General features: G+C 37.0%; 1 protein-coding gene across 1 annotated transcript; it reads right to left on the bottom strand.

Moving 5' to 3' along the window:
- Positions 1-12656: 12656 nt before the first annotated feature.
- Positions 12657-23389, bottom strand: LOC144441152 (uncharacterized). The gene is made up of 5 exons (XM_078130690.1): positions 22762-23389; positions 19573-19670; positions 17910-18091; positions 15159-15306; positions 12657-14530 (listed from the first exon to the last, which is right to left on the bottom strand). The coding sequence occupies exons 1-5, from the start codon at positions 23330-23332 to the stop codon at positions 14174-14176; spliced, it is 1356 nt and encodes a 451-aa protein (XP_077986816.1). The 5' UTR covers positions 23333-23389; the 3' UTR covers positions 12657-14173.

Below are 23389 nucleotides of genomic sequence, written 5' to 3'. Positions count from 1 at the left end.
AAAGTTAAAGCAACTGCGATTGTTGCTAAATACTGTTCGAATTCCGAATTAAGTATTCTAACAAGATCAGACTATTTATATGTAAGAAATTACATACTACAATTATTCTTAGACAACAACGAAGTTCAGCCCTTTGTGGCCTTGTCATAAAGGACTTCAGAAAGGCAATCAAGCAAGATGACTCATATGTTGCCCTTGTACCAGCACATACGACAGCCTCTACATCAGGACAGACAAGGCTGGTGTTTTCAACTTGCACCGCATAACAAATGTTTACCTCAATGAAATGAAAGGAAAAACACCTGGAGGTGACACAAATCTCCCACAGTTATCCGAGTATGACGGTTCACAGGTTACACCAAGTGACTTTTCCAAATCAATTTAAAAAATGTGGAGGGCTGCAAACATATCAAGAGTTAACATCTCAGAAACCAGGAAAACAACCGCAACACTGGTTCATAGACATAAACCAGAGCTGAAAGGTCACCTAGCTAAGCACGTCACACAGGATGTCGACACAAGAGAGACACTATGCTCTGACAGGACGTATACAGTGCGTGGATAGTTAAAGAGACTGCAGCTTTAAGAAGGGATGTAATTAAAAGTGTAAGAACTAATAAAAAACATTTGGTACAACTGCAATAACTACTACAACAAGTACTACTGGCACTCCTTATATTATTATTATTATTATTATTATTATTATTATTATTATCATTATTATTATTATTGAAATTATTATTATTATATATTATTTAATTATAGTAAGGAATTTGTTTTGTATTTTTTGCCCTTAGTATTTAATATCAATTTCGGAAAATATTTGCATAATACGGTGATTTCGGTGAGCATGGCAACAGATGTTCGTAAATGATAACTATTTTTGAACTCATCTTGCCATCATGTCGGACGACAGGGTCACGATTACTACAAAATCTTTTGTAGTAACTGTGATAAAGTCAAGTTTATCAGGAATATTTCGAACGGGCCGTTCGTGTACATCTTCATACATGGACGTTTTAACTCGTACATGATGAAAAGGTCATCAGGATAGCTTTAAACTTTATGAAATGATTGATTTGGACTGATAATATCTTTTATGTAACCTCTCAGGGTCTGATGTAGGGTCTAAGCTCTGTAGGCTCTGTGACAGGGCCCTCTGTCGGAGAAGTCAACTCTACCGACTTCAACAGACAGTTGACAACTTATAAATACTTGCTCGTGAACTGGGTCCATGTGAGCGTCAGTTTAACGAAAGTATCGTCGATGGCGTATTTCGAGGAATACAATTAACTAACAATCCCGGCGGTAATAATGCCGACGAGCCCTCGAAAGTAGATTTAATCGATGCCTCATCGGAGAGATTAACAATAGATTTAGATCGTTGAAAGACGATCCCATACTTTCTGCCATGTGCATTTTTGACCCATCAAATTGGTCTGGCGATGATTTACTAAATTACGGGCGAGAGCAGATTACCACACTCACGAACCATTTCCTGTTGTTGCTAGAGCGACAGGAGATGTCTTGATTGAGTGGACTGGGTTAATTAAAGACTGTGGTCAGAGATATTCTGACTGAACACACAACTTCAATATCTTGATGTATGGCAGAGAATTCTCCGCCAAAACCCACGAGAGTACAGAAGTGTCTTATGGCTCGTCAAAATCACACTGTTAATTCCTCCTATCCACACGTCAGAGTGCGAGAGGGGCTTCTCGTTGATGGGACGAATCAAGTCTGATTGTAGTAGGGCTGCTCAGAATACGGAAACTATAACTATATTATGTGCAACCTGATGCTGAGAATTGCCATTGACGGCCCCACGATACAGGATTTTGATGAGAGGCGAGCTATTGAATTGAAATGTGGTATCAAGGAGGTCAAAACGTACGTCGTCAGACACGCGAACGAAGATTTCGACCACGACGATCACCGGCATCGAGTATAGACTAGATGTTGAACTGAAAGCGTAAACAAATGAAAGGTCACGATCGACCCTACTGTGAACAATGTCGCGTCTAAACGTTACAGTGTACTGATATGATAACTGATAAGTACGGTATACAATAGACACCGGTGGAAAGATAAAATACAAGGCGGGACCGCCAATTTCACCTACACGAATCTGAACTTGTGTTACCTATTTTACTCTCGACATCTCGTTCAAGTCAAGCGACAGAGTTTGCTCGCTACATGTGTTGTTGTCAATGTTGCTATCATGTCTACATATGACGTAGCATACAGCATTTACTTTATGAAATGATATTAGCAAACACATGATTAGTTAATTTTCTCTAATTATTTGTGTCTTGACTAATCAGAACGCCTTAGACATTCAGACTCATTTTACGCATTCAGCGCGTGCGTCTTTTTCCGCCACTATAATAATCACTGTTTACTGTTCGAAGTGTATGAAACTTTTAACGTGTTTGAGACAGTTCCATGTTGTATTTATAAAGTATGTGGTGATATTTAGAAGACGGCAATGAGCTTCTGATGAAGAAGACGAAACAGACACTGTTTTTTAAAGGTTGGTATTAAACCGGTAAATGTTATATCGGGATTCTCGATCAATTTACCTGAGTTCCCCATCACCATTCATGATCAAAGCAAAATGACGGAAATCATACAAACTACTATGAAAATGGCCTTTCAAGGAAGGCAGGTACGATTGATTGTTTTCAATTTGATGCATATGATAATGTACGTCCTGTCATGTCGTAATCAACCTATAAACTTAGAAATGTTGCATTTTTGTTGTCATTGTTGTATCTGGAAAATTACTGCATCATGCCAAACACGGGTTTATAGTGGATGGCACAAGACATCACAGTCAACACATCACGCTCCCACGTCAAAAAAACTCGCACTGTAAGACATGTTTAGCTATAGTTTTCTTCATCATGTTCAGATTGTTTACACAAACAGTCAGAGACGATACTCAATACACCACGGTAGGGTATACGGGTACGGCTTCATGTGGGAGGGGGGGGGGCTTCAGTTCATTTTTGTAAACACTGAAAGAAGACGAAACCGCTCAGTGTCAGTGTGTGGATGGAAATTGAAATAAAGTGTATCATTGTCTAAATCAACATAAAAAGAAGCAACGCTGTACTGATGTTGCAATTCAGGAAAATCACTGCATCATGGCAAACGCAGGTTCATATAGACACAACACAGTAGTCAATACGTCAAAACAAAAAATAGATAAATAAAACAAAAATAAGACGTGCCTGGCCATAGTTCTCTTCAGCATGTTCCAATTTTACAACTACAACGGAAATCATAAATCCCGGGCATAAACCCTGAAACAAAACGTCGTCTAGCTCAACAAAAATCTCATTAACAAAGATACATTCTATCGGCTGGCTAGACAAAAATCTTTACCGATATTGTTACACTTTCTTTGCGTGATGTTGTGTTGAAAGGCTAATGTCAACTTTGAGGAGTGTATACGTTATAACACTAACACAATAACGAATGTAAACTAGAACTCTATAGTATAAACAAGAACTCGTAAAAATGTCTAACAGTACTTTGCAGTTCACTATATGCTGTTGTAATCGTTATGCTCACCGCCACCACCACCTTGGTACATACTTGAAAGGCTATTACTGTCAGGTTTGTGGCTGTAAAACTCGATATTTTGCCCTTTTGGCAATGTGACGGCAAAAAGACGTCCAGTTCCAAGCGTGTATTTAAAAAGAAGACGGAAACTCCTACTCTTCGCCAGAGAGGGCGCTAGACTGCGTCTTCGAAGCTCCACGTGATGAGCTACCATTATCTTAGGAGATCAACTCCAAATTCATATTCATATGTCCCGCCTGGTCAACCTAAGGTCTGGCGCGTTCTTTGATATTTTTGAGACAGTCAATTGACTAAAATGTATCAATTGTAGTTCAGTTCTTGTTGTGCCAGACGATAACATGTGTAAATATTAATTAGATTTTTGTCAAGCCAGACGAGAACATTCACAAGATTAAAGAAATATTTTGTCTGGCCAGACAAAAATTGTGGCAATGTTAGTGAGAGTTTTGTCGAACCAGGCGCCGTTTCGTTACAGTTTGTTATTTCAGTGGTAATACAAGACAAATATAGTCGTAGACGATACACCATGCCACATGTACAGTAAGTTTTCAGTACACACGGGAAGGGAAGTTTTTTGAAAGACCTAATCAAGAGAAAGTGAAATAAAGTGAGTACATGATTTTCAAGGTGGCTGGTTATCAGACAAAACTAAAAAGCCCAAAATGTAAAATAAGAAATTAATTCATAATTATCTGGAAAATATTTGACGATTACAGCACGCGAAGCTGTTTGACACATGCGCACATAAAAGCCATGACTTACTTTGAATACTGGATGTTGCATAGTAACTGCTAATTTTCATTTCCCAGCAACAAAACAATACAAATCTTCAACAGTTAAATCAGCTTCGGGAATTTCTTCTCTGGGTTCTTCACAAGTCAAGTATATTTCGTTGAAGTCGTCGGCATCACTTTTTTACATGTAGTTTTCTGAGTACACCCGATGATCTTGATTTGTGAGAGTTTTGACCCCAGTTGTTGTACTGAAAAAAATATGATATTCTGGTGTCGGACCCGCGTGAACCACCAACAATTAAAATGACGGGAACATACCCTCGAAAATCGGTTTGGTGTCCAGCTAGCTTCACGTCGCATCAGCCTGATCCATTGCAATCTGAGACGTTTTTCATAACTCAGGCTCTGGATCGAATGCATGGAAAGAAACATTTTTCATCCAGGAATATTTCACAAGATTCGTGTAATTTTTTAAGGCAGCTTTACACCCAGAAACATTACAGTAGGGGTTTGGCATATTTTGATTTTTGTTAATTGATAATAAAATATTACAGTCGGGACAGCACGGAAAGTGAGGGAAAACGTCGTGTCAGCACAGGGGGCAGCAAGCATGTAATTGATTGATCGATCGATCGATCGATTTATTGATTTATATATTATTTGGTTGAATGATTGATCGATTGAATGGTCAATTTTTGTGGTGCAATATAACTTATTTTGTGTGTGGTATTGATCAATTCACTCATTGAGTTTTAAAACTATTTCTTTTTCTTTCCCTGGTCACTTTGCTCTCAGCTATATCTCAGACCACTAACAGTCTGAGGTTCTATGTAATTCTCTCTTTTCTTAACTAAATAAAGACACCTTGTTCATTCAGTATCATATAAAATTAGTAATTAATCTTTATACATACGCGTAAAATATTTAAGAAAACTTTAATACCATTATGACAGTAAAATGTTGGTGCATCTGATTATTGGTTGACTGCATGAGTGAGCTCAAGGGGTGAGGCGTTGCTAGGGCCTGGGTTCTCCTCGTAGCTGATTGTGAGGTTCTTTGGCTTTATTAAGACAATTTCTAAGTTATTCTTTAGGCTGCGCAAATTAAATTATGTGTTTGACGTCACCCTGAGATGGGAAAACCAAGGAGGGAGGGCGGTTTACAAAACAAACGTATTATATATTCCAAAATATGCAAATTAACACAAAAATGAAAATTTGAGTGATTAACAATGTCTTACTTGCGCACCTATATTCATTAAATGCTATTAAATCTAACAAAATGACGTAATCACACTAATTTAAGACCGAATCTCTATATTTGTTTTATTGGGCAATCAACTAGAGTCACAGAATCAAAACATGCTAAATTATGTGGCACTGAACTAGTAAACATACAGTCCCCTTGTCAGGTGAAACCTAACAGCTTACTCACAGTAACAGTCACTAAAAATGTTGACTGCACACACAGCACTACATATACAGTTCCTGAATTAAGTTAAATTAGGTGTTAAGACTAATTATTACTGGAAAATGAAGTTATACACAGAACAAAAGAACAATTTTATGCATAATGCAAAAGAACATTTTATTAGCATATCAGGCCAGCCCTGTCTTTGTGAAAACTACAACAGGCGTCAAAATTATTTTTTTAACCCACCTGTCCATTTGGGCAAGTAACTTTGAAAATAACGTGCCCAACCTAAATTTCTACCTGCCCATTTTTTTTTGTACAGTGATTAGTATTCAAGTAACTCACAACAGCAACACTGTTCGTATGGCCAAACATGTGATTAGTATTAATAATGAAACTGCATGTACCACATCGAGTACGATCGACCAACATTAACTTATAATTCATGCTGTTCTGTATAATATAGACCACCATATCTCTAAGATTGGTATCATGACGCCAACATACATATACACGTACGTACGTCATGAATGCCATTCGTACGTACGTACACACACACATAAACACACACACACACACACATACCAACAGACAGACAGGCATGCATGCATGCATGCATGCATGCATACATACATACATACATACATACATACATACATACATACATACATACATAAATGCAGGCAGGCAGACAGAGTCATTATATATGTAATGGTAGAAATACCCAAACAGAAATGAAATATTTAAGTAATTTAATTACAATTCATAGAAAACTATCTACAATGGAAATATAAATAATAAACAGAAAATAAGCAGGCTTGCGGTACTACTGTAATTAAAGTACAATTTCTCTTAGCTTCGTCGAGAGGTGAAGTTCGTTTGGCATTCTTGGCTTTGACTGAGGCACACAATCAGACTTCAAGCGTGAAGTAAAGTTAATGAATTTGAGCTACTGAAGTTCAAAACTACGTAGACCAGTAACGGAATCGACAGAATTCGATGTCAGCCACAGGTCGCTATGGCAATGAAACTTATGTTAACGTGGCAAACTAGGCGCAATCAAGATTATCCGGCGTTTAATATACTGTAGGAGCAGTGGTTGGCGTGGTTGGAATTATCAAGTAGGTACTGATCATAAGTATTCTACATCAATAGTACATTCATTGTAACAGCAAATAGGAAGTAGGAAAGAAAATTGGAATTCAATCTATTAAAGAAATGATTTATGATGTGAAATTTTATGAAAATAATCAATCCATTCCGGTAATTTACGTATCATTCAGGAAACAATAACCAAATGCAGGTGTCAAAATAGATCAAAATGGGTCCATAGTGTCTGGACGAAACAAACAATTTTATTTTTATGTAAATGTAATTAATTCTGTCACGACATTCTTTAAACATCACTATACTACACGAATTGCTTTTTAGGAAATTGAAACTGCATATATGCGTGACAAAAGATATAAACACTTTGCAAAGTTAATAATTTCACTCTCACCAAACGATAAGATCATGACAATTAGTGGTGTCAGGTTTTCGTTATGGTTATCACTAATGTACTTAAATTGGTATTACAGTGGTAGAGTGTGCTGTTAAGGTAGACTTTATGAATTACAAATAGAGGAGAACCGTGAGAATGTGATGGGGGGGGGGGGTATATTTTACAGTCGGTTCTTGGGGAGGGTCATATCTTAGAAAATGGTATTAGGGGAGGATCCCATTGTACTTGACCACATTGTATTATCTAACTTGGCATTATTTTGTGTTTCGGCACCCCATTGCTGCCACGACTGTCGCCACATCTCACCACTACCACTGTTGTACTGTAATAGTAGGACACATCAGTCACATTGCTTCGGAAACCTTGCAATGAATCAATTGTTAGTTGTGGTGTTAGGAGAGGAGTAGGTCTCACGGTAGTGAAAGGGAAACATTGTGGTGTGATATTGGATGTTGATCACTGTTCTGATAATGTCTGTAGTGCGCGCACCTATCTAGTGTTTGGGAGTTCTGGCCTTTAGCTGTGCCAATTAGATCCAAACACGGTATTAATTAATAAAGTGACTTCACACATATATTCACTCTCAATTGGTGGTAGTTATGGGAAATAAAAAAATTACCTTTAGAATTATTGATGTGGTGGCAGCGATGGGATCGAGTCCATTGATACTTGGACTGATGTCACTTCTCAAGCCTGACAATATTTTAACGGTCATATGTTAGAGATAAGAATTTGAAGGATGGCCAATTTCTAGAAAAGTGGAATGGGGAGAGTTACATTTTAGGTAACAGATTGGGCCTGATTTCCTCTACCCCCTCCCCCTGTAATTGCTGAAAGCTCCCAAAGTAAGTCTTTATCGTGTAGGTTTCTGCTTGGCCGTTTATTCATGAGTTTCTAAAGGCTTCATTCATTTCAAATTGAAAGAATCGTGAAACTATAAACCCCGTGCTAATCAACTTTTTAGGAAATGGTTCTAAAACGTGTGGATGTAAAACCACACATTTTGATTTTCATTACGAATTAAAGTCATTGTTTGAAATTGCCAACATCAGCATTTCCGATATCGTGTAGGAAATCAAAGGAAATGGTTTTAAAAATAAGGATATTTAACGACATGTTTCATCATTAACTGGGTTTCCGTACAAAAAAAAAACACATTGTCATTTCCTATGGATTTCTAAACACTTGTATAATGGGATAATGAATTCACTTTGATCCCACGTATGTATGTGGATATAATATATAAATACAGGGTCTCAGATACGGCAACACAATCCACACACCGACTAAACCATAACATGGTATTTGGCACACCTGGTAAGTATTTTTGTATTTATTGATCCCATGTATAGTGAGGACTAGCCTAAGTTGTAAGCTTATAGCATAGGCTACAGGACGAATAATACACTTTGGTCGCGATTTTTCGGATTTCTAGTATCATTTTTTTCTGTATTTCACATAAAGTTTTAAATATGATCAGTAGATGTTTACACTCAAAGCGTAATGTGTCAGTAGTGGGTTTTCACCTGTAAGTGTATACGAACGATAGGCAGACGAAAAACTATTGATATGCAAATACGAACGTAAGCATGAATAAGATGACAACTGTAAATCAACATAAACCTTATTAATCTATTGACAATTTCGCCTCTGACATTTAAAGATTGCCATATAAGTGTCTTGTCAAAACAATGGAACCAAATCAGAACATAAATAGTACTTTTACCATTCTTTAGTTTCATTTTGAAAGTAACTAGGCCAGACAACATAAGAATGCATGTGGAATGAGGATTAACGTTACGGTTTATTTGCCGCGAATATTTCGAACTTTTATTTTTATACATTGTACTTTCTAACTATTAGGACAGTGAAATATTAGACGTTAGACTAGTCTCTAAGCATCCTTCCCCATCATACATGTCTACTCTTTGTCTTCATACAGTGTAAACCTTATGTTCAGGATGATGTTACATGATACTTTAATGTTTCAATTGACATCTCATTATAATTTGCATGACAGCGTCTTACAACGTTAGCCAAAGACGTTACGGTGTTATCAAGTTGAGAGAACATCTGTTTCTAAAAACAACCGGTCTCTGCAGTGTCTGATCCAAACCACGACTTTTGATTGGTGGAATTGAAAGATTTGCATATAGCATTACACAGATGGTTTCAATGACATTAAATTTTATCAATAGATTTATGAGTCTGTATTGTTGTTTAGGTCGTGTTCATTCTCGGTTAACGTCCATATTTGCATATGAATATCTCATTAACGAGGGGATCATAGTTGACCGTCGGTGTACATGCTTAGATGAAAATCCACTAATCGGACAAATAATCCGTGAATTTGTTTTAAGCTATCGCAGAGTTAATGAACTCTAATAAGATGGTGATTAAGTAAGAAATATGAAAAACATTGAGAGGAAACAATAGTTATGGTGGCAATATTTAAAACTTTATTTGAAATGTAGATAAATAATATTAGAAATCCGGAGAATCGCGAGAAGAAAATTCATTATTCTTCCTGTACTTTGTTGTGCTTATAGGCGATGTTTTTACACGACTTGGAGCTCATGGTAATACACGCCACATATTGTCATTTTCTTCTGTTGTTGTAAGTACAGTTGATGATGTAACAGGGATTTATCAACTTTTTATTGTAAGCTTGTGGTAAAATAATGTCATCGAATCTTTTATGTTTCAACCCTTGATACAATGGTTGAGTTCTGACAATACAGCAAATATAATGGTAAAATATACTTCATCAAGTAGAAGACTGTAGAATAATATTGGTAACTTAATATGCAGAAAAAATTACCCCATCTCCATCACCACATAAACTCGGTTTAAGCCCCTTGACATTAGCAAAGGAAAATATGACCACAACCACCACCAAGCCCAACAACAACAACAACAACAACAACAACAACAACATCATCATCGTCATCATCATCATCATCATCATCATCATCATCATCATCATCATCATCATCAATAACAGCCATAAGCGAAACAAATTTGCCAAACATAATGCCGGTTAAGTAAAAAATGTAACTTATTTGATTTCAATGAAGACGTCTTTGTCGATAGCTTGACCGACCGACCGTAAAGATGAAATTGTACAAGCTGGAGTATACAGTAGCTGTTCTTATGGTTATCCTTGTTCTTTGCAATGCTGGACGTTCGATTGACGAGGAAAAGGAATCTATGCCTTCGATGGTTAGAGGTAAGTTCTGAGACTCGCAGTTAAAAGTGTCAATATGATTCCAGTTTCATGCCATTCTTGCTGGTAGACCTTAAGGCTTTCTTCCGCCTTTCGTAAAGCGACCGCCGGTTACTTGTAGTATTGCACGGAAATTTAAAGAATGATCGAAGGTCTAACAGCTAGGCTAGTCTTATTCCTGCACTAATGAAAACCCAAGAAGCCGGCCCAGGAACGAGTGTTATGCAAATAAATATGCATGGGTAAATGGAATAATTTTAAACTCATGGATAACTATCTATAAACATGTACATGTATATATGTATATAGGGGCCTGTATACTATAATGTTGTGTTTGTGTTTTCTTCAAAATTCATAGAAATGGGAATAATACTGCCAGGTCTTCTCAAACGTGATTGTCATGGTAACGACTGTTCTGACAAGGGTAAGAATAGTTTATTTTTACCTTCCGTAAGGAAGGTTTTAATATAGCGATGAAGTCTGTGGGTCTGTGCGTGCGTGCGTGCGTGCGCGCGTGTGTGTGTGTGTGTCACCATTTCCGAAAAAACGGCTGCATCAATTCAAACGAAATTTCATAGACATGTTCCGGAGGGTAATGGAAAGAACTGATTAGGTTTTAGTAATAATCCGATGAATATTAATGACCAATTTGAGTAATTAATCGATCGAACAAGTAGAAAGTTGGTGTCAGATTCAAATAGCTTTATCTTATGAGCGTAAGATGGCCTCAGATCCGACAGACTCAAACCTGAAATAATACCTTTGAGACTACAGGGAAGGATTCTGCTTCACTGCTGTAGGGTGTATTCGGATCTGAGGCTATCTGACACTCAATATGATGCTACCTGACTCTGAATCTCACGCCAATTTTATACTTGTGCTATACACTGAGAAAGACTGTTTTCAGGGGTTTCGTGCCAACCTTATTTTGTGGTTCCCATGGATCTGCACTCTGCATTGGCTGGACAGACGCAAGAAAAAAAGAAGACTGAGGCAGGGTATATATGATTCAAACTCACCAGAAACCAATTTTTTTTCTTGGCCTTAAAATAGGTATACAATGAGCACGTAGTTCACAAACAGGTGAAATATTTATCATCTTTTCAATTTCATCAAATATGGACTTATCATTTTCAAATTTCACACACTAATGCGCAGATGAATAAAGAGAAATCATGTTGTTTTTTTTAGATTTTCGAGTAGAAGTTTAGCAAGTATTATATTGACCTTGAACCGTCTCCTTTTTACCTGTGTTCTTTTCCGATTTTTCTTGATAACAAACTACCGGTTTGTTGCAAGGCTTGTACATAATCATTTACCTAACTCTGTATCTCAGGATATAAATACATTCTCACATTTATCAAGTGTAATAATCTATAATTGATACCCAAATGTGTGTGGTCAAAATATGGAAAATAGACCAAGCCTCGACTAGCCTACAAAGAAAATTTCGCAACAATGTATAAATAATGGTGACCTTTACACTGACCTCTATATAATTAGTGTACAGTGAGGGCGCGCCACTCAACAAAATCTTGACAATTTTCCCGTAGTGATTAAAGGAATGTGTAAACTCGTGGTTGGACAGAAGGAAGTTCAACACGCACATGCCATATCCTGGGTGTGTAGGGGATGATGAAAGCCGAGTGAAATCGAGGATGGCAAGCTTTCCTGTGCTGAGAATAGGAGGCGTGGCGGGCATTTCAACAACATTTTGACAACTAACTTTCATTGGGACTTGACGAATCACAGATATAGAGCTAAATTTCTTGCATAAATCATGATATTGCAAGACTGTACCCTTACGGAAGGCATTCAGCTTAAATCTGGTATAGATCGTGATTTCGCAGATCGGAAATCAATAAAATTAACATAGGTTTATCATACGTTATGGCGAGGGGATTATAATTTTTCTCGAATTGTAAACACTCTGGGAATCAAAATAATACAGGAGGGCAGCGTTTATTATCAAATCCTAGTGGACATAAACATTTTGCCTCTAAATATAGCAATTTTGATACCATACATTATCGGCGACATGGCTTATGTTATCTAGCGGATAGAAACGAAACGAAATGTAATGGAATACAACAAAATTGAACAAAACAAGCCAACTAGAAGATGAAATGAAGTAAAGCAAACACGAAAGAAGTTGACGATTCAATTTTACTTCTCCCCCTCCCTTCCACCAAAAATATATAATCAATAAATATAACCCCTTTCATGACAAACTATAAGCTCTTTAAATCCATGAGAAATCTTATATGTCACCACAAAGTATGGTTTCTTAGGCTGCATTCACAAACATGAATTAAGGAGACGTTGTGTCATGACACCTAAATTTTATTAATAATACACCCCACTCGCACTCAGGCACACGTGCACACACACATACGCACAAAACCTGATCCTGGGGCATCATTTTATGGGGTAACCCTGTTGTCCACACATACTATATATGGGGCTCTCGTCTATTCCTTCCTTGTGGTATTTGAATGCTAATGAATATGAATTATGTTGTTATTTACTGTGTTAGTTCAATAAACAATATTATGGGGTCTTTCTTAACTTGCTTTGTGGGGAATCGAAAAGGATAATGGACATGGACTGTCGTCATGGACAATGGCTATGATGTCTCTGATATTGTTGCCGATATTGTATTAAACTCCAGCTGCCTCCCGTAGTGAAGCCCGGTTACAGGATGCAATTTGACGAGCAACGCATGCAATTTGTCGTATGCGACGAATTGCATCGTGTATTTGCTCCGTCGCAGGGTGTTGCGACGTCGCTCAGTGATGCGTCGCAGGGAAACCGATTTTTCGGTTTTTCTGCGACGAGTCGCAAGTTTTTAAATGTTTACTCACTTGCCTACCAGATGTTATTTAACCAAAATATACTGCCATTTTTGTTGCTAAGGGCGTGGTCATGGTTGCTAGGGACAACTTTGTCAAAATGTTTTTAAGAAAATCTGCACAATAACACTTTCAGAGACATCTCACCAAGTTTCAGACTCACTGACCAAGTACTTTGTGAGATATAAGGTTTTGACCAAAAATCAACATTTTTACACCTCATTTGCATATCACTCCTGGAATCATTGTACCGGTATGTTTAATATTGCTTCGTCCATACATCCCGAGATGCATTCGCATTAAATTTCAGCCCAACAATCTGCTCAGTGGTTTTGGAATTATGGATTTTTGACTAAAAGGATACATTTTTTGCCCTAATTTGCATATTACTCGTCCCCATCATAAGCAATTCTTACTAAAAACACCCTGAAGAATGTTTTACCAAAATTTCAGCCAAATCTGCCCAGTAGTTTTTGAGTTTAAGTTTTTTGACCAAAAATCACATTTTTGACCCATGTCACACATTGGTTTTAAGATCATTTTGATTTGAACAATTTCCCAATTAGACACCCAAGGTAATGGACCCACCAAATATCATGGCAATCGGTTCAGCGGTTTTTGACTTTAAGTTGTTTACACACACAAACAGACAGACAGACAGACAGACACAAACGCTGGGCAATCTATATAGCACTAGTGAACCTCAGTTCAGTTCAGTTGTGCTAAAAATGTTTACCCACATTGCTTATCGATGCTAGGTATGGTTATTCATTTGCTATATGACTATCAAGTTGGTTATCCAACCAGTTATCTTTACAATATACAATTTTTAGCTTTTAATTTTTTAGTCTTTTTAATCACATTCCCTGTGCATTAAAAATAAACCCATTATTGCCATGTACAGAGTTACTATTGGCATGACATAAAACGGTTTATGAAGATCCAATCTATCATGTGGATAACGAATTGGGTAATAAAAAAGGTAAGAATTATCAAATTCTGGCTCGTCAAATAGACATTTGTCTGCTCGATTGACTATTTCCTTACACACATGTGCCCTTGACAGAAGTATGGTATCTGTATTACATGCTGAAACATTGTACACAATGAAATGATCATCAGCGGTGAAACAAGTATCTTTTGCTGTTGCACAAAACTGACAAACCATTTGTGGATATGCCATGTCCATACCATTACGAGTGAGCTTATTCTGAAAAATGAAACAAGTAGAAGAGTTTAATTAACAGAGAAGAGCTGACTTTTTGAAAGCTCATTTCACATACATGTTGTAGGTACAAATGTATTTAGAAACCCCTTTTACAATTGTTTTCAGAACAATGGCAAATCACTTTCACCATAACTAACTGAACTAACTGCGAGAGTCTCCAGAGAGACACACATGGTATACCAAAAGGATTTGACCAGTGAGAGAAATACACACATGAACAATAGCAAGTATATATAATTTGGAGTTCACTGGTCAATAACAACTGGTATGGGCCCAAGGGGTGGTTTATTGCCATTATGGATTATATTACACCTGAGGTGTTCTGCCAAGGTTTCCGACTCCATTCACAACAGTTCCGGTAAGCTGTCTTTTGAAAATAACGTACTACACATAACACCTTAGAAGAAGGTAATTAAAATTGTGTAATTTTAAGCCATTTCTTCATTGTATATATTGTTTAGTAATCTATAAATACCAATGAATAGCAGTGCTCAAATTATGATACCTTTTTTCAGACAAGGACCAAGAACAACTTCACAATTAGTAGAAAATATGATTGAAAACTAGCGACAATGGCATTGTAGTGCAACTGTATAATTTGTAAACATACCTCTGATATTACTAGTACTTTACTGCCACGCTCTCTACATTTTCTGCTGAAGGGAACATTACGAGGATGAAGCCATAATTCCACATCACATTGAACAGAGTTTGACAGATTGCACATTGTAAACTGTCTCAATGTTGCCTTGTCATGTCTACAAAAAAAAAGTTGTGAGAGACATTTTATCTCCAGTATATAAAACTGCACACTGGTCAAAATTGTTCTTGAAAAAAACGAACTTTAAGGTCCCAGTGACTAAATACAAGAAAATGAGCAAAAATGATTGCAAACAGACTGAACATCATACACACATATATGTTCCCCAAGAAAAATTTAGATAGATAAGAATCAGGCTTCCCAAATAGATACCCAGTCCAAAATGAACCAATGTTTCAATGCCTATGCTACACGACTAGTCGTACAAGATTTCAGTCATGGATGTTAGGTACCATTGTACATTGTATATAGGGTTTACAGAAATAAATACCCGGATGTTCATTCGACCTCAGACACTAATTTATATTCTATCTTCTTCACAAGTATAAATAAATGATAATGTGAGGCCAGTCTTTCCCAAGCAACCAGTCATATGGTGATTGCTCAGTGAAGATTTTTTTTAACCATTTATTCTCCATGACTGGTCATATGGTAGTGACCAAGAGAAGAAGAATTTTTTTTCACTGTCTTTTTTCCATATCAGTCATATGGACACTGGTTATGGCCCAATGAAGGTGAAATTTTCATTGTCATTTCTCAACGACCGGTTGTATGATTGTAGGACCAGTCGTGGAGAAAAGACGGTAGAAAAAATACTTCTTCACTTGACCGAGACTGTACGACTGGTCATGGGGGAAAGTTAATAAAAAAATACCAAAAACATACATGTAAAGACACTTTTTTTCATCCGCAACTGAAATCTGGTCATGCGACTGATGCTTAAATAATGAATACTAGTTGAAATGAAAATGATCTAATATTTTTACCAATCAAACTTCTAGTACTGTGATCAGATGGGTATCGAGTATGTCTTCCCTACAAAACAACACAATGCTAACAACACTATGGGCAAATCCACTGTTGGTGGATGGGCGTGGGCCATGACAAAGTCTTGGAAGGGTCCAGTTTTATACACGTATCCTCAAGTATGCCAAGCTCTGTTGTTTTCAAAGTCACTATGGCTATGATTTGATTCTTTTTCCATTACACCAGTATCGAATGATACTTTCTCCTGTAGAACATTCCCTTTGTTTATATTTCAAACATATGGCCTGTTTCATATGGTCACAGTGCATACTGACCTTCAAAATCTTTGTGAAAGTAGATCACAAATTCATTGTAGCAGAAAGATTTGTGGGATAGTCTTGTAAAATTTGTACCTGCTTTTCTGTGTTCACATTTATGGTGTTGCATTGTTTTACGTTGATACAGATGGACTCAGTACTACAGACAGCAAGGCATACGGTTGAGTTTAGAGAGATTAAGAGATTTAGATAAGGGTTACAAAACAAAAATGTGAACAACAGTCTCATTCTCTAGTTATACAAATATAAAGGCAATGATATTGTACCTTTGCTAACAGAAAGGCCACAAATATCAACTCAAATAGTTCATGATTTCAGCATTATGATCTAAAAGGGTCATCAAATGCAGCCATTTCAATTCTAAAATCTTCAGCTTCTGAACCCATCCCTACCGGGTTCTTATTTAAGGGTACAATATCAAATAGCGACATACTGGTACATCACCTTGTTATTTCGTAAGCTAAAACCGATTTTAAAGCTCGTGCAGACCAGATTTCTGTAAGGGCAAAGTTTTTAGATTGTCATTCCTATAGCAATTGTTAGAATACAACAGAACATATGCAATAAGTTATTTTTTCTCATTGATTGCTATTTGCCCATTGCTGTCAGTGATCTCCTCGCCAACCACAACAGGTAATGTGAAGCTTTATAGAACATTATAGCATAGCACTCACCGTAGAAAGAGTTTTAAAGGCCAAAAACAAAATTGTTTCTGGTCAGCGCCCATCACATAAGTACCCCCCACCCCCTTCCTGCGTTATTTTTTTTTTCATGTTTGTCCAGCCAATTCAGTCTGCAGATGAAAGGGAAAACACAAAAGTAACTCTCCCTACATTAATTGCCACCAGTGAAGACAACTGCAAAACTAATCATGAACTAGCCTATAACATCTGCCCCACATACACACTTGCTGTAAAGTACTAAATAAAAAGAACAGTAACTGCAATGATAAGTAAATTGATTAACATTTGTTGAGAATGTAAAAAAAATAATTGCATCGTCACAACACTTTAGACAACATTTCCTGACGAGAAACCTTTTTTTTTCTTTTTTGTGGCCTACCGAAAATATGCAAATAACTTATTAAAACTAAAAGTTACATTTGTAATATTTTCAGGACAGGTGCAGTTTGGTATCTCAAATGTACCAAGTTATAATGAATTTGAAGCATGCATTCTTGAGATATAGCCTGACTACCGAAACCATTAATTACGTAAATTGCTCATACATATTCACCTGATTTTTACCAAAACCTAATCAGTTCTTGCATTACCCTATGGAACATGTGTACAATTGAGCCAGCCGTTTTGGAGAAAACGATGACACGGACAGACAGACACACACACAGATTTTCACCCACTAGATACATCTCTTCTTTACTGAAGAAACATGCTACCATCAGACTCCTGGTTAATCAACATTTCATTATCCACAAACAGATCAATGACTTGCTTACTTTATGTCATAATTTGTATATTCAACAAGGTTTTCTTCTGTACTTAATATGATCCTCATAATCTGTTGTACTGTCAGATCTAATGCCACTTCCATTCTTTTGTCATCCTGACAAATCGTTAACCAGTTATCGAATAAAATACAGAGTGGTGGAAGCATACGAGGCTGCACACCTTGAGCGGACTATTCATGGAAGACAGAAAAGACATTTATTTAGTAAACAAGTCATTGAGAATGACAGTCCCCGCTATGATTGGTTTTAAGGAATTATCACTACTCTGATCACGCAACAACACTTGTGAACTTAAACCAAACAGACTTGGATATGTTGTGTCTGTTGTTGGACATGGAACATGCCTACAACAATAAAGGATTGGTCGGGTATGGGGGATCATATCACGATGAAAATGGATATGCACATGTATGTCATAGAACACTGTCCTAATACCAACTTTCAATGTGATCTGTTCAAGCATGTCTGAGTTATGTCTTTAGACATAGAAAAATCGCAAACAAAATGGCTGCCAGGCGGCCATATTGGATCGTATCACAACAACAATGAATATGCACATGTATGTCATAGAACACTGTGCTAATACCAACTTTGAATGAGATCTGTTCAAGCATGTCTGAGTTATGGCTTTGGACATGGAAAATTCACAAACAAAATGGCTGCCAGGCAGCCATATTGGATCGTATCACGACGAAAATGGATATGCACATGTATATCATAAAACACTGTCCTAATACCAACTTTGAATGAGATCAGTTTAAGCATGTCTGAGTTATGGCTTTGGACATTGAAAATTCGCAAACAAAATGGCTGCCAGGCAGCCATATTGGATCGTATCATGAAACAAATTGACGTGCATATGTATGCCATTGAATGTTGCCCCTGTACCAAGTTTGAAAAAAATCGGTCAAGGCATCTCCAAGAAACAGCTGCGGACGGACGGACGGACGCACGGACAGACGGAACCCAATCCATAAGTCCCCGTCCCAGACTTCGTCCGGCGGGGACTAATCATACACATGACCAGGGTGCTCAAGAAGGTTTCAATATATTGTCTAGTTTAGGTCAACTCATTCTGATTTATTAAAACTAGCCTTCAAAGAAGACACACCCTCTAAAAATCTTACTTTTGTGCGATTATTGGATTATATTCATTTTGCTGTTAATGTTTTTCAAATATAGACCCATAAGGTAAAGGTCAGGATCAAATAGAAAGATACTAGCACTAGTAGTAGAAGTAACACAAAGGCCACATTTAATACCCAAAACATGTAGGCCTGAGAGTGTTGGCTTATCTACTTGTCTAACATTCCTCATTTTTGCCTTCCGTAAAGAAGGATATGTATTATGGTTAAAAGTCTGTGTGTGTGTGTGTGTGTGTATCATTGCACGGAAGAATACATATAACACATGCATTCAAAATAAAAGGTATTTAATAACATAGCGTACATGTATATGATGATGATGATGATGATATATGTGTGTGTGTGTGTGTGGATTTATTGTGAATGAATGTTTATGTTGATATGAGTGATAATAAATGATAGTAAAATAGGACCCCATTTTTTTTTAAAGGGACCCCATATTTTCAGCAGTGATGGGTCCCTGGGACTCACTGGTTTCAAAGTCTAGTGCAATCCCTGTTACTTACCATACAAATCTCTGTCAAATAATCACTAGTGATATCTTCCAATTTTATATTACTTGTTGCCTCTCTTATGGCTACAGCAACCTTGCAAATATCCAAGCCTGTAAAGATACAGTTGATAGACTATTGAGAGGATGCAGTTGATCACATTCCTCTATAGATATTGGAAAGAGAAAGACAAAAAAATGTTGCAAACTCTCATATATTTTACATACAGTGGAGTTTGCTGCTTCACACATACAACATAATAAGGTACTGATTGGTCTCTTCTCCAAAGTCAATTGAAGTTTGTTGTCAGTATTATTTGGGATATAAATTAAATTTGTAATCAGAGGGTTCTGTCGACATTTGTACATCAGTCACTGCTGTCTGGAACTCAAAACTAGTGACAATCACTCAAAGTTTGCCAACTACCAGTAAATGTTGTACCAGCACTTGCAGTGTTCCCAATGGATTGTTTTGATAGCAGCATGACTCATTTTGCATCATTCACTACTATTATTTGCACAAAAATAAGTTTTCTCAGGAAAATTAAAATTATTTCAAACAAGAACTATTATTTTCTCAAGGAATCTACAATTACTTCAAACTAAATGTCCACAGACGAGTAGACTTACAAAAACATTACAAGAAGTGACCTATTGGTCAAAATAGCTCCATTTTTTTTTGTAATGTGTAGAAGTGGTTCTGTTGCTCAGCTCTTCCACTATTCAGTTATGTGTTAGCATTGTAACAAAGTGGTTAGTGGTTTCATATGATGACTCACACACAGACTATAGAACACATTTTACACAGAAACTGAGTTGGGATATTATCATACCTTTATACTACATGGGGGGGGGGGGGGTATAGTCACCCTTTTACGTAAATTCTATTCAACCTCTCAGTTGCATATTAATGACCCAGTCAATTTGTCTTGCACAAACTTACATCTGCTTATCCCAAGAAACCCACACAACAGATTTCAACTCAAGTTGCTCAGTAGTTTTGGAGAAGATTTTTGAAGCATTTTACCATAAATTCTATTTTCAAACCTAATTTGCATATTAATTACCCTCTCAATTTGTTTTGAACAAACTTATATTTGCTCATCCCTGGACACCCACAGAACAAATTCCAACCCAATTGGCTCTGTAGTTTTGGAGAAGACTTTCGAAACATTTTTAACAAAAAATTATATTTTTAGACCTAATTTGCAAATTTATGACCAGGTCAAATTCTCTTGAACAAATCAGATATGGACATTTTAAGCCACCTAAATTTCAGCTTATTTGGCCACGTTGTTTTGGTGAAGAATATTTTAAAAGTATTTTTACCAAAATGTCTTATTTTAGACCAACTTTGCATATATACGTTGCATATGTCAAAATAAACAGCTGCCATAGCACTCCTAAACCTGTTGCAGTCGCACCATGAAATTCAAACAGAAACAAATACAAACAACAAAGAGCAGTATTCAAGAGTTAAAATTAAAACTTGTTTAAAATGATATGAAAGGACTCTTGTGAAAATTAAAGCAGGGTGAAAATACTCGGTTTTCATATGGCCAAGTGATAGCCATGCAAACTGTACCCAGTTGTGTAACTTCTGTTCGTTTCTGCCTGGTTGGCTATATGGGTGTGGTACATGTATATGGTAGTACGGTGTATCCGGTTTCATTACATGTGCGCAAGTAGATTTATCACTCATGGATCACTTAGCATACCCTGATGTATATCATTATTATATTCTTATACTAGACTTAATTCAAAAGAATATGGATGTAATAATAAGTCGTTGCAGATTTTCACGCTCCGAGCATCAAGTGTAAAACTCTGAGTAATGACTTATTACATTCTAAATCTTTTAAATTAAGTCTACATGCTCTGTACTAATATTTGCATTGATCACTGTTCTCTCGAGCGAGACACTTACATTTATATGAATATATTATAGAAGGCTTGCCCTGTAAGGTTGTGTAAAGGAAAAAAAAATAGCGCAAATATTGCGTTGCCGCACAACTTCATGTTCAGGGCAATGATAGATATATATTTTTTTGAAGATTTAAAGTTGTAACCAAAACAAAATTTTCATACCTAATTTCCATCATCATAATCCAGTCATCCTATGTTGGAAGTGTACAAGACAAGTATAGCAACATCCTAATCAAACTTTAAAGGGATGTGTCTACAAGGTTTTGTACTTCTTTATTTTTTTTAATCAATTTGGAACCAAGTCATACCAATGTAACATGTTTAACTTTCTTGGTTGTCTTATTGTAATATTTTAAACACAAGCTACATTCAGTTTATATGGGTGAGGTAATGAAACAGCTGTCTTACAACATAGTACATAATCAAGTCATAAACCAAACTGGCCATGCTACAGGCTTTACCACCAGAGGAAATAGTAAAGTAAACATTATAGCTAATTAACAATGTACTGTTCTCACTGTGTCAGCTATTAATGAGGACAAATCTACACATTCTCAACAAAGTTAAGCTCAATCTACTGGGTAATTTCAGAGTTGAAGATTTTTGAGGAAAAGCAATGATATAGAATAACACTTCTAGAAACATCTCACCAAGTTTCAAACTCATTCACTTAGTACTTTTTGAGATATAAGTTTTTGACCAAAATTCACATTTTTACACCTTAATTCCATATCACTCATGAAATCATGGTATGCGTAACATATCTTAGTCCATACATCCCTAAATGCATTTCCATTAAATTTCAGCCCAATCTGCTCAGTGGTTTTGGAATTATAGATTTTCAACCAAAGAGACACATTTTTAGCCCTAATTTGCATATCACAGATGGAATCATCCCGTCATGAACAAATCTTACTTTACACCCCCTTAAGAATGTTCCCACCAAATTTCGCACCAATCTGCCCAGTAGTTTCTGAGTTTAAGTTTTTTGACCAAAAATCACATTTTTTGACCCAAATCACACACCTGTGATGCGATCATTTTGATTTGAACAATTTCCCAACAAGACACCCAAGGTAATGGACCCACCAAATATCGTGGCAATCGGTTCAGCGGTTTTTGACTTTAAGTTGTTTACACACATACACACACACACACACACACACACACACACACACACACACACACAGACAGACAGACAGACGCCGGGCGATCCCTATAGCACTACTGAACCTCAGTTCAGTTGTGCTAAAAACATGACAAATGACATGTAACTTACCTTGGAGTATTTCGTGTACACGTGCCTTGGCATCTTGACTTATAGTGACAGTGCTAATTTCAGTGCCAGCGTGCCGACCACTCCCTAAAAGCCAATGCATAACGGGAGCCAAAGCAAACTTCTCGATCTGGTTTTTGCTGACTGCATTACCGGGTAAGAGGGGAGATGGTACGAGATCGCCAAAATTGGGGAAATTAGCAAGTTTCCACTTCAGTCGGTCTACTTGTTCATAGCTCCACAATGATGCTGATAGTTTTCTGTCACTTGGTATGCGAAAGGGACACGGGGGACACTGTTTAAAACATCCCAGCTCTTCACGTTCGGTGTCATCTGTACGAGATGAAGAAGGGCTGCAAACCATGCGTCCATCGCTACTGCTGTTGCGGGAGCTTGTTGAATGTGCAGGTGATGATGTCGACGAGCCCTGGTGCTGCACATGTCTGTGACGTTTCAAGCGTCTTGAACCAATGGTGCCAAAAAATCCCGTGTAACTACTAGTAGTACTACTCGTGTGAGTAGTAATGCTAGTAGTTGTTGCACTTGGAGTATTTGTGCTACCTTCGGCCAACATTGCTGTTGGAGAATCCCTGTCTACGACACTAAGTTGAAGCAGGCAGACACAGGCAGC

This window comes from Glandiceps talaboti, chromosome 10, assembly GCF_964340395.1.
Source record: "Glandiceps talaboti chromosome 10, keGlaTala1.1, whole genome shotgun sequence".
NCBI lineage: Eukaryota > Metazoa > Hemichordata > Enteropneusta > Spengelidae > Glandiceps > Glandiceps talaboti.
Note: the sequence above shows the minus strand (reverse complement) of the source record. Positions and strands in the feature narration are given on the sequence as shown.